Source organism: Athene noctua, chromosome 18 (genome assembly GCF_965140245.1).
Source record: "Athene noctua chromosome 18, bAthNoc1.hap1.1, whole genome shotgun sequence".
Taxonomy (NCBI): domain Eukaryota; kingdom Metazoa; phylum Chordata; class Aves; order Strigiformes; family Strigidae; genus Athene; species Athene noctua.
Window position 1 is genome coordinate 1,280,179 of NC_134054.1, and position 15,241 is coordinate 1,295,419.

The 15,241-nt window shown below is 47.2% G+C and overlaps 1 protein-coding gene across 9 annotated transcripts in view; it reads right to left on the bottom strand.

Annotated features, from left to right (window-relative positions):
• MYOCD (myocardin) overlaps window positions 1–15,241 on the bottom strand; it is a 39,217-nt gene that overhangs the window by 16,849 nt on the left and 7,127 nt on the right. For 5 of the 9 annotated variants that reach the window (XM_074922080.1, XM_074922083.1, XM_074922082.1 and 2 more), the window contains 3 exons: window positions 10,479–10,544; window positions 5,510–5,565; window positions 902–977 (listed from right to left, as the gene is read on the bottom strand). In XM_074922080.1, coding sequence (XP_074778181.1) covers window positions 902–977; window positions 5,510–5,565; window positions 10,479–10,544 — 198 coding nt within the window. Of the gene's footprint in view, window positions 1–901; window positions 978–5,509; window positions 5,566–9,551; window positions 9,672–10,478; window positions 10,545–15,241 lie in introns of those variants that run through there. The other 4 variants (XM_074922085.1, XM_074922084.1, XM_074922086.1 and 1 more) reach the window with 3 other exon arrangements.

Genomic DNA, 15,241 nt, shown 5'->3' on the forward strand with positions numbered 1-15,241 from the left:
GCTAAGCAGGCAGTGGTGCTAGCTCCTTCTAGGGATGAAGACCCAAAGGAAAATCAAAGCAGTGGCACTGATCTGGTATGGGCCCCTGGCTCAGACCTCCTGCATTCCAGAGGAAAAAGAAATATGGACTTCATCCCTAACATTTACAGTTGCCAGAGAGTGAGCTGCTTCTTCCAGGCGACTGACAGGACTCGAGGAGAGAGGCTGCACAACCTCCCTGCCTCTAAGGAGCTCATTATCTCTGGAGATAACAAGGGACACTGCAGTGTTCTGCTGTCTGTTACGGGGTGCAGCAGAGCTGTGCCAGCTCTCTGGCAGGGAGCAGACACCAGGATGGGAGAGCGGAGAGCTGCTGTGGCTCACAGACTGATAGCAGGGCTCACCCTTGTCATATGGCTGTGCTTGGGTCACTGACTGCATTGCCATGAATTGGCACATAGAATATCCAGAGTTATGGCAGAACAAAAGATGCCCAGCTTTGGGAGGGTATTGCAACCACTTGCTACAGGGATTTCAGTGCCCTGCACAACAAATGCCCAGGGTATGCTTTTCATGAGGATCAGACATCAGCACCTCTGTCTAACCGAGTCCTCCCTCACAGCTGTTCTCTACTCCACTGTCCTCTAGAGCATCTTTTACTGGTCCCTGCCAGAGATGAGAAAGATTAGACAGCACTAGATTTGCTTCTGTCAGGGAACAGATGTGTGTCCTGCCTCCTGAAGACCAGGTCTGGACTGAACTCTGTACAACATGTGTCCCATTTGAATCTGCCTGTCATGAGCAGCTGGGACAAAGATAATTGTGATGAGAGTCTTGAAGGGAACCCAAGTGGGACAGGAGAGATAAGAGTCACAAGGCAGGAGACACAAGGAGTATGTGGGAGAAGATCAGGCAGTCTTACCTTGTAAAATGTGCATATTGACCAGGTCTGATCGCTCAGGCCTGCTTCTGATCTTGTGCTTGAGATAATCTTCAGTCTGCAGGACACAAATGCAGAGAGTTACCTTGCTAGAGCAGCAGTAAGGTACAGAGAACATCTGCTCCTGTGCCATCCCATGGTTCTTTTAGATTTCTTACAAGCTGGGTTGAGTGACCTCCTAAATGTCACCTTTTTCACTCAAACACTGTCTTGTTCTTGGGCAGAAGTTCTTCAGAAAGGGAACGATGTACATGGAGCTGCTGACTGTTCACTGTACCCACTCCTAAGCTGTGTCCTTTCCAGTTTCCCTTAGCCTGCTGATGCCTGAAGTATTACAAGAGCTCATCATGGGAAGGATGAGACCTATTCACTGGGAGTGACGGATCTGCTCCTAGCTCGGCATACCATATCACCTTTAAGAGCTACACCAAGGCAGCTCCAGAGCGTATTGTTCGCAATGGCTTCTGTAGGAAGCCTGGCACTCTGGGGTGAGATATAAGGTTGAGCAAGTCATAGATACTCAGCTTCTCTACCCAGGTCAGCCACGAGGCTTAGCCTTTCTGCAGTCCTGCAGCTCCTGTGCTCTGTGGTTCCTCACCCCAGCTATGATGAGGGGTTAGGAAAATCCACTTTGCAGATCACTGCAGCTGAGCTTATGGTGAACATGGTCCTGGACCCTTATGTCAACTTCTTCATGGATTTAGGAACAGAAAGGCACACAGAGGTACAGTAATGCATCCATTAGGAAGTCAGTTTTGAGGGCAGCTGACCTCAAGAATACAAATATAAACTTATCCCCTTGTGAAGAAAAGCTAGAGCACAACTTGGACAAATTATTAGCTGCTTGTTGAGATGCATGAAAAAATGGCACAAAAAATGTACATAGTTCAAAGAGGTTAAAATCTTAAGAATAAATATTAAAGAAGAGTACAAGTAGCTAGAGCAAAACTAGAAGAAAGCCCACAGTACAAAATGTACAGGATCATAAGAAAAAGATTTTATAATGGCTTTTGTAGCCAGGACAAGGCAATGGCAAGTGCTGCCTGTGTTCCATAAACAGGGGAAATAATTGTGCATGCTGCTGAGATGGCTACAAGATTTAATGACTTTTAAAACCATCCTCACTAAAAAGATAAATGGCTATTTATCAATCAGATGACTAAGCCAAGAACCTTCAGCAACAAAAGGGAAGAATCTCCAGTTACCAGGTTGAAGAACAGGTTGGACAATACTCAGATGAGTTAAATGTTCTCAGTTTGAGATACACAAGGCTAGAGTAATAACATCTATCTGTGAGTCTCCAGGAAGCTGGGCAAGGGAGAGCTTTAAAAGAGACGGAGAGAAGAAACTAGGAAATTATAAACCAGTCAGCAAGATATTGGACCAAGTAATCAAACAGTCTGTATACAGGGATTTTGAAGACAGCAAGGAGATGAGTAACAGCCAGGATGGATTCATCAAGAACAAGCCACATCACACCAACCTAATTTCCTTCTATGGGGAGATGATAGATTTCTGTTACAGGAATAAACAATGAATGTCATGTAGCTTGACTTTATGCATGTTTTGACATTATCTCACATGGCTTTCTCAAATGCAAGCCAGAGAAATTTGGTCAGGATAAGACTAACATAAAAAAGGAGCATAGCTGTGGGTCACCAGAGGAATTAGGAATGGCTTACAGTCTAAACAGAAGAATATATCAAACCATGTTACACAGCAATTTTTCCTACTAGTCAATATATTCATTAATGTCTTGGATGATAGTAGACATACTCCTTAACTCTGAATCATTCAAGGCAATGGATTAAAATGCAACATGATTTGGAGTAACTGAAGAAATTATCTGGAATACATTTGATACAATTTCAAGAAGTACATTTGGAAAGGACTGCATTCAGGTCACAGCCACAGCTAAGTCAGCTGATAAAGCACTGGGGTGGGTGAAGACTTAATCCACCACAGATGCTTCTGTAGTGGTCATTGGACAGTGGCCTTAGGCAGAAATTAGTTACTTCATAAATAGAGAAGAAAATATGAAAGATTCTGGAGAATCTAGAAATCAGCAGCTGAACCACATCTCTGGACAAGCAGGCAGCTTTCTAGGAGACACAACAAAGGATGTCAGATGGGTCCCAGGAATAGCAAGACCCTGTTCTGTGCCCTGCACCTGAGAGTGTCCGTGGGAAGGGTCTGGACAACAGCTACAGAAATCATTATTGAGCCAGAGGTGGGACCAGTGATGAGGGGCTGAGAGGGGAGGTTGGTCAGGCCAGAGGTGAGGTGGCTATAGGGAAACGTGATGCAAAATTTAAAGTGTTACAAGAAAAAAATATAAACAGTTCTGCATGTACATGCATATAGGTGAAAAGTATTGGGCTTAAACTTCAAGAGAACAGCTCAGGCTGGGAACTGGGACATGTGCAAACAGCCCAGGTTAGAGAGCACTGGAGCAGGTTGCTGGGGGTGGGATGTCTGTCAGTGGTGACACATCTGTCAGGAATGATCCAGATGGGGCTGTTCTGCTCTGGGGCGGAGGCACAACCCCCCTGCAGTCCCTCCTTGTCATGCTGGCTGGGGTGTTGGGAATAAGTGCTAAAGCCCTGCTGAGCCAGACTGTCTCAGGAAAGACAGCCTGTTCTCTGTCCTCCAATACAGCAATCTATTACAGGACACTGACTTCAAAGTCTGCTACGCTGGCCTAGTGCCAGCCTTTAACATAGCCAGTGATATGTTTAAACAAATAATAGACATTTTATTTACTGAAGTCTTTACAATTCCTTACCCTCCACCCGTATTTTTCTCCCCAGCTAATACAATCCCTTGCTTGGACTGTGTGTAGGTTTGTCTGGTTCCTGTGTCAGGTCAGAGCAAGCTGGTATTTACACCTGAGTGCAATTAAATTCACCTAATGCATTTCCAGTTAATCCTCAGGTCAGGTCCTGACTTGGGCTAAACTTGAATTGCTGTCCTACAGATGTGATACTGTTCGTGTTGAACTCAGCATTCGCACTGCCTTAGCTTGACTTTCTGCCATGACTTCAATTCCTTTTGACCTTTATTGTTTATAAGCTGCATTTGTCACTGGGGTGCAAATGGTGGAGAAAAACTTTAGATGTGTTCTTTTTTTTAACATCAGCTGAAGCAGAAGAGCTTTCAAAACACATGAAAGCAGTTATTGTTATCTGCTTTCTGTTTGCAGATCATCACTTTGGAGGAATATCAGCTAAACAACAAATGCCACTGAGTAATTATCTGGAAACAGCCACTGCTCCTTCCTTGTTACAGCTCTAAGCGGGGCTTCCCTGCAAAGGAATATATGTTTGTTATGGGCTGTGCTCATTAGCATCTTCATTAGCATGCTCTAAAAATGGATGCAATTTGGGATAGACTACACCAGCCTTCCTTTTACCCCAGGCAACTAGCCAGTGAAAATTTTTGAAGATAAAGACAAAAAGACACAAATGTATACTTAAATTGTAAAATATATGACACTTCAAGGATACTTTGGATTGCTTGAAGTTTTGTAAGCATACTAATTTTTCAGAGTCATATTGTGTTTCTTATGATAGCCGTTTATTACTGCTGGAGACTTCGGGCAAGTGATTTGGAGTGTGTTTAAGTTCAGAAGAGCATTTCTCCATATTTCACAATCGTTCTTCCTTGCAATGGTCCTTTTCCATGTGACTGCAAGCATGTTTTGCAGATTAATGGGACAAACTCTTGTGTTCAGGCAAAACCTTCATGACTGATTTTCCTCTTTTCTGTGGACATCCCTTCAGCTTGGTCAAGGCTGGATGGTGGGTGCTTGGAAAATCAGGGTGATTTCCCAAAAAGCGATTGCATCACAGAGTTGCAATGTGTTCTGGAAATGGCTGCTTATCTAATCTCTGCCTTCAGCAATATTTAGGGAAGCCTGAGTGCAGTCAGATAATGGTGACGGTGGGAGCCTGGCCCACTTAGCCCCTTGGATGTTGTGCATAGTAATGGCCAAGCTGCACTGACGAGCTAAAAGCCAGGCTCCTGTCTGATGACAAGTGTAAGGTCTCTGGGGACTTGCTTCAGGTGACAAAGGGCATCTGCATTCCTCCTGCACACTTGCTAAATAGTTAGAGCTTCCTCAGTCCTCCTTGCTGCTGGCCCTACTCTAACCTGGCTGACTTGAGCAGCAGTGGAGAGCAGCTAGCACACTGAGGAGCAGGCTGTGAGCCTGGCCTGGGGGGAAAACAGTGCTTCAGCTGGTTGAACATTTGCTGGAAGAACTGCCAATGCCCTGCTGAACACGCCCTGCCCACAGCCTCTTGTAAAACCCGGGGGCTGTTGTAAAACCCCATAGCTCAGGGCACAGATGGCTCCTCTGCCCTTTTAAACTTTCCCTGCTTGGACAAGGGTGCTCCAGAGCATTTGTGAACCCTGGCTTGGCCCCACGATGTCTGGAAGCAGGGGAGACACCCTGACCCTCATCCTTGGCCACGGGGCCTGAGGGGAGGATGCCAGAGGAGGGGACAGTGGTGGAAGGTGCTTTCAAACCCCTCAATTCATGCAAAGCGAGCCCACGTGTTCCCTCACTGGGATGGCTGCAGGAGTTACCTTGGCTCGCTCCAGACTTTTTCGCTGTTCATGGAATGCGGATGGGCTTTTCAGTGCTGCAACAGGAAAGAGAGAGGAGCAATCAGCACAGGAGCGGAAGCAAGCAGCTACCAGGATATTCAGCAACAGCATTTTAATAAGTGCTATAAAAATAGCAACACAAACTAGCTGTTCTCTTTATTGCACTGACTAAAAATAACTCAGGAAAGCTCTGGGAAATCCCATGCTCTCAGCCAGGCCATGGCAAGAGAGCAGGGGGGACGGAGAGCATGGGGAACGCAGGAGGCACATGGGCAGGGAGGGGGTGCAGGCTTTTGAAACGTAGTGCTCTGTGGGACACGTCAGAGAGCAGAAGCAGTTTTTCCCTGGAGTGTTTCCTGTGGGTCATGGAAGGCACCACAGTCCCAGCAGACAGATCTGGGAAGAGCAGCAACCTGAGTGAGGACCTCACCTGCAAGTAAAACCTGCAGGTGACTGAGGCTTGAGGCCAGCAGAAAAACTTAAAATACCTTCCTCTCCACAGCCTCCAGCCAGGGTATTTCAAGGCAAGGCCCAGAACTGTGGTCCTTTGTCCCTCTTCCATCACTGATTACCCCTCCATCTCTCACTGGACATTTGTCCTGTCCCCAGCCCAGAAGCATCTGTGTGACATGGGGCCTCCCTGGGCAGGCAGTGGCCTGGCCAGGTACCAGGCACCAGGCAGCAGACCATGCCCTCAGCATCTCCTGACACTAAGGTGGATTAACCCCAAGGGGCTCCTGAAAAAAGGCCTATGATCCCTGGCTCTTGGACCAGTGAACACCAGTCCATGGAGCAGTCTGTACTGGAGTCATGGAGAACCTTGCACATTTCCTTATTTACTCTGGTTCACTAGGAACAGGAGCAGAATTTGCATGGTGAAGGGGTTAATAATTCTCAGATCCTGAAAAAATTCTTCTCTGTCTGTATAAGCAGGCAAAATCAACTGTTCCCATTGCAGCAGGGAAGGGGAAGGTGTCCTGATCGTCTGCTACAACTCTGTTTGAATTCCCTTTCCATCCAGTAAGGACAGAAATTATTTTCACAGAGGACATGTTATCCTCCATCAGCCTAGAGGAGGATGAAGACAAGACTGGGGGCAGCCAAGAAATGTTTGGGGGCCCTCTGAATTGGCTTTTGGGAGGCAACACCCAGAACAACCCCTGTAACCTCCAGTGAACCATGGTGAAACGCAAAGGCACATCCCTGCTCCTAACATTTGGAAAACAAGACATACAGACAAGCTAGCAGGACTATGCCATGCTCCAGTGAGCAGCCGTGAGAACTTGTAACAGCTGGTTTAATCAGAAGCAAAATAAAATGGTGCACATGAGAAAACAAAGTTAGCAAGAGAGATGATTTTACAGCCCTGCTCACTGTGAAGTACTGACATTGGGAGTGTGCTATGGGCATTGACCACACACTGTGCTATTCAAGAGGAAAGTGTTGCAGAATTTAGTCATTTACCAAGATTTTTTGAGGAATTATGTGGATGCTGCAGCTTGTATTAGTCTGCAAAACAAATAAAGAGATTGCTAGCACTGGTTATTCAGACTTGTCAGGGGACGACATGTCAGCTTGAAATGGCTGAGGGTCTGGAGGCAGCAAGGCAGAGCGGCTGTGCTTGGGGTTGATAATCTTGGGACTACTGCCTCTCAGGGTTCAGTTAGAGGATGAGGTGGTGGTTGCGTACAGCTTTACTTCAAGCACAGCTATTTCTGCAGCCCATCACATTAGGGGGAACCTTGCCTTGAGGAATCCTTGATTCTGCAAGCTGCCTCCCCTTCCTTTTGGGTAGGTGAGCAGGATCTGTCTGGGGTCCAGGGCAGGCGTCTGTGCAGGTCTAGAGAGAGAGTTCATCCATGCTCAGCCCTACAGCCTGCCTTTCTGCAAGTGACCCCACACACTCCTGATTTAAAATGCTTTTGCTGGGTCTGTACCAGTTTCACTAGGACAATAAAACTACTTGTGCAGCTGCATGAACTGGAAACTTCCTACTCAGGGAGCCTGAAGGATGGGGCAGGTTCTGCTCTCATCTGCACTCCTACAGATCAGGAACGTGGCTCTGTCCCAATGAACCTGGATCTCCCCTTGCTCTCAGAGTGACAGGGCTGAAGGAACTCAGAGGCTGCTCTTGCCTACCAGTCTGCATCTGTCTTTATTTGTAAAGCCTTTTTTAGTAGTGTTGATTGTTTTGCCAGCCAGCTGTTCAATTTACAACCTGAAAACATCTCACAATCAGAGTCCAGCTTTGAAACTGAAGTCTTGTGCAATGCTACCGCTCCTGAGCGCCCTCCTTTAGGCAGTTCCCTGCCTTCTCTAGTGATGGGGCCACCTGAAGGTTTCACATTTCTTAGAAGAACATCCAGGAGAGTGTGAACAGAGGTATGCAATGGTATTAATCTTTTCCAGTCAGACCAAACACAGATTGGGCTTTGGTAAAGATATTCATCTCACTGTGCTATGCTCAGGTGACACTGATACTTTTCCCTGCACTGTTCTTTTGGATATCAAAAGCCAGCCAGCTTCCTAGGACTTACTCCAATGTTTCATGCTTACTGTGCTATAGTTGCACTGCTGAACAACTCAGCAGGCTCTGTGTACAGTCATCAACTCTGCTTCCTCCAAGGGTTTCTACAAGCCCTCAAATCTTTTATCCAATGCTATTTTGTTACTCTGACCTTCCTTCTCTTTCTGGTCTCTGAAATGGGTCAAGTAGAAAAACAAAGTTTCTCTGCCCTGATATTGTGTCAGCAGAAAACGTGTGCAATGGATTGGAAGCAATCCTTGTGCAAAATCTAATGTGCAATGTGGGATCAAGTGCATGCTCCAAGCATGGTACCACACCTGACTATCACATGGAGAGCAGCAATGCCCATCTTTTATCTTTCCAGAAGGGCTGTTCTCAACCACTGTGGGTCACAGCCATATGGGTTCATTTCTTGCCCTCCTGCAATGTGTGTTAACTGAGATCCTCTCCTGGTGCACCTCCCAGAGCCCACCTCACCTGCTGGACCTCAGAGCCAACAGGGCATAGGAAGATACGGGTAAACACTTCCCCCTGAGGTCAAATGCAGCAGTTAAATTCTGCGTGTTTGTTTTTGTAATGGCAAAAGTGCCTTTTCTTCTATTACTTCCACTGAGTGAACTATACTCAAGCTTTCCAAAATGGCCTTTGTGGACAGAAACTAGACTGCAGAATGTCGGCCTAGAAGTTGGAAGAGCAAAGAAACGATAAGTAACAGGAAAATACCCTTCAGTTGTCATCGAATTAATTTGGCTTAGTATGTGGTTTGTAATGTGTAAGGTTTTAAATGTTATGTGCCGTTTGTAAAGCGCAGTCCCATGCACTCAGCCTTGCAGAGCAGCATCGGGTACACAAGCCTCTCACTTGGCACTACTGCTCCATACATGTGCAATGGGGTGTCCTGCACCTTATCTGAGCATGCCCCAGAGTGGACTTAGCGGCTCAGGGGATGTTAAGACATATTTCTGTCCACTGACTGTATTGCCATTGCTTACAATACTATAACAAATATCACAGTATTTTGCTTAAAGCTCCAGCTCCTGGACTCCTGTGATTAAAATGCTTGCCCTTTGGTGGCAGACAGCATAAAATTTGAATGCTTAAAGAAATAAACAGAAGAAAAATGGAAAGAACATATGTTTATCAGTCTTAAAACAGTGTGATTGTTTTGACAGTCATGGTTGTGCTCATCCTACTCAAGTTTTCTTAATTCTTAATGCTGGCAATATTGTACTGAGAAGGTATCTGTTGCTGGCTACCTTGACATGATCCTTTGGGAAGGCAGCTGCATGAGAAGGGCAAAGGGATGGGCAGGGGGAAGCAAGCAGTGCTAGAGCCATGCTCTTTGTGAGTTGTTGTTCTGATGTTTAGACAAGAGCTGCATCACAGTCTTCAAGGTTAGCCAGGAGAGACAAAAGTGACACAGCCTTTGGAAAGCTGTAATCTTAGCAGTGAACCCAAGGGGCTCTTGATGAGACAGAAAGGATAATCCTCTACCTGGGTCCCAGATAATCACAGATTCACGCACATGGAGCCTGAGCTAGATCAGGATGGAGTTATCCATCGAGCAGGGCTGAGCTCCCAACATCATTTCTCCAGCAATGCTTCATGATGCACCTGCAGGTGCAGAAGGGGATCATTTCATTCACTTACTTTTTGGGCTCTAAGCAATTGGCTTTCTAATGCTGAATGATTACATGATAACACTGGCCTGGAGCTTGTCTTCCAGGCTTGAAAGCCAGGTTAGAAGGGTGAATGTGGTCAGAGAGGGGTAAGCATGGACATCATTCATTACTCTGCCACAAGCAGGCCCAGGTGGGGTTTCACTGGCCTCAGGTGTACACTGACAGCTCTGGCCTGTGGGATCCTGGCTGGGCACAGGCACAGATCTGGATATGTCTCACACATCCAGGGGCTGCCTCTCTGCACTGAGGCCAAGGCAGTCATGCACTGCTTCCTCCTTCCACAGCCTCCTGGAATGGGCCCTCTCTCCCTCTTTCTCATTCTGAGGGTCTGAGGTTCCTGGCTTTTACAGGAGGACATGAGATTCTCTGCCCTTGTCTACATTAAGAGTTTTGTGAGTTTTCTGCTTGGGGTTGGATATGCTTGCCCTGCTACAGTGACCTCTGGGACAGGGAGCTGTGCAGTTGAATTTTTGGATGGTGTAAGCTAGGCATCTCTCTTGATTTCAGTTTGAGCAGCGGCATTATAATCTGTGTGGCAAATGCTGGACACTGTTGTGCAGCACCAGGGACCATAATATTTCTACAGGACAGGAAACCAAGTCCTCCCCGGTAGCAATCTGTTCAGAGCTGCGTGGGTCTGAGCAGGCAGCTGATGCCACACAGTGCCCCAGCAGTGCCCAAGATAAACACAGCCCCTCTGAGCCAGGGGTGGGTGAAAAAGGAAGAAAAAGACACTCACGTGGCATGATGCCCTGGTCTGCCAGCTGCTCACGGGTCCTTCTCTGCTGAAGGCGTAGCTGTAAAACTGTGAGAGAGAGAGTATGAGGAAAAGATGCAGGTTTTTACTGGTGCAGTAATACATCTGACTACAGGGTGTCAGGGGGTCTGTGTGTGGCAGAGGTCTGGCACTGATCCCTGCTGCTGCTGGACCAGCCTTGGTGCAGCGGAAAGCTCCAGGCCAAGGAGGACTGCCAAGGAGGAGCTGCCTAGCCTGCACTTACCCAGTCCTCACTTTTGCAGAGAGATGAGCAGGGTAGGGCTGCTTCTGGGGCAGGCAGTACCCTGGTGCCTCGGACAGACTGATCCCTGCCTGGCACCTATAACAGCAGCCTCAGGTGACCATGGCTTCAGCTCAGATAGATGCTCAGCTCTGAACTCTGAAGCTGGGAGGTTCTCCCTCACCCCAGCACTGTGGGTTGAGTAGAGCTTTCCAATTCCATCTCTCTCCTGAGGGCCTGGTAGCACATTTCCAGCTCTCAAGCCTTGGCACTGGATGCAGTTATGCTTACTGCACTGAGGGGGATGTAGATAATGTGGTGAGGACAAATCAGTGTCATCTCTGTACAAACCCATAGTTCCAAGGACCTGCAATCTCCAGTATAACTTCTTTTTGGAAACAATGCACTGACAGATAGGATTGAACCCCTGATCAGGGTCACTAACTGGTTTAGTGACATGGCCTCAGCTACAGAGTATTGATTAGGCATCTAACAAAGAAGGACCTCTCAATATTTACAGCATGTAACTACAGCCCACTGTGCACCTGCAGGCTGCCTTGTGCAAGGCTACAGACCTCTGTGTCGCCCAGAATTTTAGAAGTTGGTTCACCACATCACTCAGGTAACCCTGACTGTACTTTGAGTTAGTAGCATATTCTACACCTTTGTTTTTGCAAATTTGTCTTCAAGAAGATAGACACTTGTATCAAAAGGCAAAACATAAAACTCACTTCCATATTTTCCTACTGGAAACTCAATAAAGCTTGCCACAAGGACATATATCTTTCAGCAGCCACAATATAAGCGTATGCATACCCTCTGCCTACCAGCACAGCCCCAGACCACATCCCTTTAGATGTCTGGAAAGAGCTGGTATTGGAAGAGGAAGAGAGGAGGGAAGGGGAAGATCAGCTTTTTTGTTCTCTGGAGAAACCTGCTGAGCTCTGCCAACATGTCTGCAATGTGGCTTCCCTGGGATGTGGGATGAAGCTGAATAATAATCCCTTTCATAGGAGTCCCAAAGCACAAGTTTCCTTGAGATGCTATTCCTTCCTTGTGACTTTTCCATGTCCTCTGTACGAGCCATGTCTTACATTCAGAGCAAATGTTTAGTGAAGACCTCACATAGGACAATGATCTGCCAAATTCCAGCACTTCTTAGGACCCTCACCTTGCTGCGAGGGAAAAAGGCAGCCTTCAGTACCTGGTAAAGTCTACATGCATGCTGTTCCCTTTATGCTACAGTGAGTAGCTAGAAGTCACTGGCAAACCTTGCTGCCAGGGAAGTGCTACAGCCCTCCATTGCCCCACGGACCACCCCCAGTTGGTGCTGGTTCTGCCCATGGACACGGATTGAGAGCCTTGCACTCTAGGTATCTACATCAGACCCAGATATCTGCATCCCCTTTGCAGGAGTCGTCCTGCTCAGGGGACGTCAAAACCAAATTAGATAGCTCATGCTTTAGGAATGCCTGTCTTTCTTCCTTGAATGCAGGCAGTTTAATGGTAACTAACTCGTGGTAGGTATCTTACACAGCGTGAGGTAAACCCCGGTTTCTCTGTGTAGAACCTTCTCTGTGACTGGCCACAATACTGAAAAATCACGCAGAGCTTTGTACTGCCCCAAGGAAGAGATGTATCTTTATAGAACAGGTGAGCTAAGAAAGGTTGGACACTGTCCAAGAATAACAAAGATTTGTTGCTCACCCAAGAATATTTCTCTGCTCTACTAGGTTCTGGCATTAGAGCATCTTGCCTTAAACTGAGGCAATTTGCACATCATCATCCCATCATCAAGCAGGATTCAGAGATAGCAAAGACTGCCCCATCTAGCTATAAAATACCCTAAGTAAGGATGTTCCATCACCTCCCTTCACAGCTCGAACTGTCAAATCATTTGCACCATTTCCCTCTGACTTCTGACACCGCCAGACCAAGTGATATATCACATCCACATGAGCAAGGGGGTTACTATCAATCAGATGATCATGCATTCAGAGCCTACATTCTCTGTTGCTTCTGCTTATTTCAAAGCCCTTCCCAGCAGACAAATAATTTAACAACCTTGGGGTTCAGTCAGAGAGGCCTGTTTAGAGAAGAAGAGGATGTTACAAATTCCCTTGAACCATAGCTTGGAAAGTCATGATGATTTCCAGTGTGGTGGCTATAAGATTCAACATCTGCCTTGATGCAAGGAATGCTGAAAGCATGTGTTGGCTTCACTGTCATAGCTCCTGCTTTTCTTGGATGCTGGAGCAGCACTCAGGAATCCAGATTTCCCAGATCCTACTGTCTTCCAGCAATCACTGCACAATCCAGGGGAGCCTACCCTACTGCAGCTGGTCCATGCTCCAGCTAACGGCCTCTCCTTTGTCTCCGTGCTAAGCACTGCAGATGGACCATCACAGAGGGGACCTGATATTACTTAATGATAATTTTGCACAGGGAGAAAAGGTCTCAAATTATGTTTCATGCCGACAGGCATAAAGGCTGTGACCTAGCAATGACACAAGCTGAGCGTGAGAGCTGATCTTTCATGGATGAGTGGCTATGGGCAGGCCATGCAACCTCCCCTGGACACATGGTTCACCTTGGGTCATGCTGAGCTTACAAAGCTCCTGGCCCATTATTAAGTCAGAGGGCAAGGAGGAAAAAGTTTATCCAGTATTGTCCGCTCAGGGAATGCTGACAGAAAATTTGAGGACAGCCATGTGCAAATGCTGGCTATTTCCAGGAGCAGCCCAAGCTTGACAGCTGAAACAGTTATTCCAGCCACTGAATATTCATACAGATCTGTACCTCCTCATGCAGAAGGATGCATGCCTTGGCTCCCAGATATCATCTCTATGAACTTCCAAAGCCTGTTGCAAACCATCTGAAGGAACGTAGCTGTGGACAGTGTCAGAAAAGGACACTTCTCTGCAGGAAGAGGTAAAGCAGCCACTACTTTCATAGAATCATAGAAAGGTTTGGGTTGGAAAGCACCTTAAAGGTCATCTAGTTCCAGCCCCCCTGCATGGGCAGGGACACCTTCCACTAGATCAGGTTGCTCAGAGCCTCATCCAACCTGGCTTTGAACACTTTCATGGAGGGGACATCCACAACTGCTCTGGACAATCTGTTCCAGTGCCTCACCATCCTCCCAATAAATAATTTGTTCCTTACATCTAATTTAAATCTACACTCTTTCAGTTTAAAACCATTACCCCTTCTCCTATCCCTACCCCCGCGATCAAGAGTCCCTCCCCCCTTTCCTGTACCCTGTTTAAGTCCTGGGAGGACGCTCCAAGGTCTCCCTGGAGCCTTCTAGCCTTCTCTTCTCCAACTGAACACCCCCAACAATCTCAGTCTGTTCTCACAGGGGGGTGCTCCAGCCCCTGATCATCTTCATGGCCTCCTCTGGACCCGCTCAAGCAGGGTGATGTCCTTCTTATATTGGGGACCCCAGAGCTGGACACAGCACTGCGGGGGGGGGGGGGTGTGTGTGTGTCTCACAAGAGTGGAGTAGAGGGGGAGAGACCCCTCGCTTGCCCTGCCGCCCACACTTCTCTTGGTGCATCCCAGGACACAGTTGGCTTTCTGAACTGTGAGTGCACATTGCTGGCTCATAGTCAGTTCTCCATCTATTACTACTCCCAAGTCCCTCTCCACAGGGCTGCTCTCAATCCACTCATTGTCCCCCTGTATTTGTTCTTGGGATTGCCTCAACCCACATGCAGATGCACTTAGCCTTGCTGAATTTCATGAGGTTTGCACAGGCCATCTCTCAAGCCTGTCCATGTCCCTCTCCATGGAAACTCTTCTCTCCAGCATATCGACCACACCACACAGCTTGGTGTCATCATTTCAGCAGCCTAAGAGTCAGTGCTGCAGCTTGCATCTTGTCAAAGGCTTGCACCTTTCCCTTACAACCAATGATGCTTAAAAACAGGGCTGGACTAACCCCTGGCACCATCTAAACAACCACCACTTGGCTGCTTCTTAAAGGGGGCTTGAAACCTGTTGAAACTGTGTCTGACCCAAGCTACATTCCTGTCCTCTTCCTTTTCTACCTGTCTGGAGGCCTAAGCTCTGAGTGCTGCCTGTGACTCACTTTGAGGATGCTGTCACCCTTCACTTTTGGGAATTATTTTTTTCCTGAATATTCTTAATTTTCAAGGAAAATGCTTTGGTAACACTTCAGAGGAACTTTTATGTTACAGGGAGTGATGGCTGGAGTACTGATGAGCCAGTCTTTGTCCCATACCTCCAGCATCCTTGTTGCCTGCCTGCACCAGCTTGGGCAGTAAGAAGTACACATAAGGGAGCAGTCATGCACACTGGTCACCCTGGGGTACAAAGCTGTGCTGGCACCATCAGCTATCATCAGCTGAGAGACAATCTTGTTTTCAGCAACCCTGCTCTCTCCTGTGGTAGCCCATGATGAGAAATCCTTCCCTAGATGATGTGAGGCATGTCAGAGCTGTTCCAGTGACTTTGCTTGTGAACTGTTAGAAATACTCCT